This window comes from Austrofundulus limnaeus, unplaced genomic scaffold, assembly GCF_001266775.1.
Source record: "Austrofundulus limnaeus strain Quisiro unplaced genomic scaffold, Austrofundulus_limnaeus-1.0 Scaffold355, whole genome shotgun sequence".
NCBI lineage: Eukaryota > Metazoa > Chordata > Actinopteri > Cyprinodontiformes > Rivulidae > Austrofundulus > Austrofundulus limnaeus.
In genome coordinates this window covers 587,273-590,211 of record NW_013952757.1, presented here as the reverse complement: position 1 = coordinate 590,211, position 2,939 = coordinate 587,273, and the positions used below count along the sequence as shown (strand labels likewise).

The 2,939-nt window shown below is 38.4% G+C and overlaps 1 protein-coding gene across 1 annotated transcript in view; it reads right to left on the bottom strand.

The window, feature by feature from the left end:
- map3k5 (mitogen-activated protein kinase kinase kinase 5) overlaps positions 1 to 2,939 on the bottom strand; it is a gene marked incomplete in the record, with an annotated part of 89,557 nt that overhangs the window by 38,630 nt on the left and 47,988 nt on the right. The window contains 1 exon segment of the mRNA XM_014023049.1: positions 857 to 1,027. Coding sequence (XP_013878503.1) covers positions 857 to 1,027 — 171 coding nt within the window.

The window sequence follows — 2,939 nt, the reverse complement described above, 5'->3', positions numbered from 1 at the left end:
TATATATATGAGGCCTCTCGAGACACAGAGTTCACTGTCTCTCAGTGTGGAGAGACAGTGAGTAGTGTGGAGAGACTGACAGAGAGGCACAGAGACAGGACAGGTTGTTCTCTGTGTTTCCTGTTGTTGCAATAAAACTCAGCTGATCGTCTCACGGAGTACCTTTATTCTTGGACCACGTATTTCTGGCTTTGTTAAATAAATATTACCATAACAATTATCATCCGAGTCTAAACTTACAACAGACCAGCACTGTTGTCAACACAAAGTATCTCAGTTTTTGAGTCAGACTTTTGGTTGAAAGAAACAAAATGAAAACTTTGAATAGAGAAGCTTCACAGTTCCTTTGAAAATAAAATATACTTCACTTCTCTCAGTTATTCTGTCACATTGTTGTACATCCTGTGAAACAAACTAAAGCACTCATCTTTATTTCTGATAAGTAAAGCGTTAATTCAAATATATTAACTTGTAGTGAGAAGAACAGAAGTAATATATCAGGCTAAATATCAGGCTTGTCTTTGGAAATTTGCTTTAAATTGGAACAAATCCTTTAGCTTTTAACACTATTTTACATTACTGTTGTAATAAGTTATTTATAACTGCCACCTGCCAGGTTTCCCTGCATGAGAATTGCAATTTTCGTTGTCAACAAATTGTTTTGCTTTCATGATAGCAGTAATTGTTCATTTTGCATTAATTTGTTAAACTTATCCTGCTGTGGGGCCACAGCCCACTGAGTCATTGAATCTTTTATGCATCTTTCCATCAAAAGGCTTTTTCTGACAACATTTAAAATCTGTCAGTCTGGAACTKCAGCACGCAGAGACATCCTCATCATGACTAGCTCTCTCACCATGTTGTGCCTCGGTCTCTGCTCTGGGTGTCGGTGAAGTGAGACTCCAGGAACATGTCTTTATAGATCCGTCCAACTAGGCAGTAGATGTCTGAGGCCACCTGCTCGTCCCCCTCCACCAGGGGCAGCATAATGTCCAGGGCTTTCTGTCGGTCACCTGGCAGGTTCCGCCTTCAAACAAAAACAAACATTACACATTTTTTTTATTTCTGCAAGACATGCTAGTAATTCCAAAGCAAAAATGAGATCTGCTCTGAAGACAGATCTGGTCATGTTGGTGAAAAATTATCATCAACATCAACAGCTGCTGAGGGGGGCAGGCCTGTGACATAGGCAAGTGTAGGCAAACACTAAGGGCACCATCCATCTAGGGGGCACCACAAATGGGTTAGGTTAGCAATCAGAGGACGAGGCTGACTCTAAGCTACCACAGATTTTAGTTTATTTGTAAAATGGACAGTCATATTCATTTTTGTGTTGATATGGTCAGCTGGCAGCCATCTTGAATTGGGGTGAGTAAAAGTTAGCAAGTTGTGGTTAACACCTCAGACAAATGAGCAAGCACAGACACACAACCACAAAAACATCACCACCCTAGTAATAAATCCTCTTGATTTAGTTTCCAGTTAGGGTTAGGGGTTAGGGGTTAGGGGAATGAACTGAAATAAAATGAGCAACAACACAAACACACACACATTGGAAATCAGGATTGATTTGGACTGCTAAAAAACACTTGTGTTCCCAACATGCAAAAAATACTAGGTTCATTAAATAATCAGTTTCATATAGTGATCTGAGCTTTTGCTTTAAAAATAAAGATAATTTCAGCTGATAACAAGTAAAACTTTAAAAATCCACAATGACAAAGGAGACAATCTTGTTATAGAAACTCAACTGCATTTTCAGTATGCTCTCCCATCAGAGCCTGAACGTTTCCTGTTTACTGCGAGAAGAGAAGACAGGATTTCATTATGCTATCCTTTCTGGTTTATTATTTTGATTGTATAAAACTTTAAACAACAACAACAACAACAACAACAACAACAACAACATGTGGAAAAATGTACTGAGATTACTTTGGTCTGTTATGAGTCGAGACAAAAAAGAGAATTTTAATTTAACTTTGAAGGATTTACAGAAAACAAACTGACCAAAAAGAAAATCCTGACGAAGGCATCTACTCTTCAGGGAGTGAAAGTTAAATACAACACAGSAGCCGACAGCTATCACCATGGTGAKTGTCCGGACAGAAGCACAAGGAGCTGAGAGCTGTGTGCATTCCTCCRACCGTTTTCCATTTCCCGCTCTCTCCTCTCAACAGTAATGATGTGGATTTGCAAAACGAATGTTTCTTCCCTGGCTCCTGTCAGGCAGTCGGCACCAGAACACCAGCTCATCATTCAGCAGCCTGAACCAAGCACGGCCTGGCAGAGAGCGGCTTCTGATCAATAATTAAATTCTGATTAAGGCTCTGAGGGCTCAGAAGGCTGCTGAGTCAGTAAAACAGCAATCTGGTAATGATTTTTAACAATGTATCAGAAATCTGTAACAATCAAAAACATTTTTGATCTGGTTTATCAGGTAATTCTCTTAGAGAAGCATTTGAAGTCGTAGTGTTTATGGAGCAAACAAGGTACAGAGCATCACAAGAGGTGTAAGAAAATAATACASTGAAATATTGTGACATTTTATTTCTTTACACTGTACCGATTCTCAAAAGCACTYTAGGAACTTTTAGTTAAGGCTTAAAATGTAACATTCTGTGTTGTACTTTAGCTTTAAACCGCTAGTTGGCAGCAGTCACCCTGGATCAAATGTCACTTTGATTCAGGGTGACTGTCCAGGGGACAGTTTTTTAAAATTACAAACTTTCGGAGAAAAAAATGGCAATATATATCGCCTTGGTTAAAGTATCACAATATATTGCAATATATAATAACTTAATTTATAAAGCGCTTTCAGACAAATTGCTTAACAGTTACAAAAAGATAAAAACATAAAAATTTGTAAGAACAAGTAAAATTGCCCAAAGACTTTGGAATGCCCTCCACTTTCATTTACGCTCCCTTAGCAACATTTATTC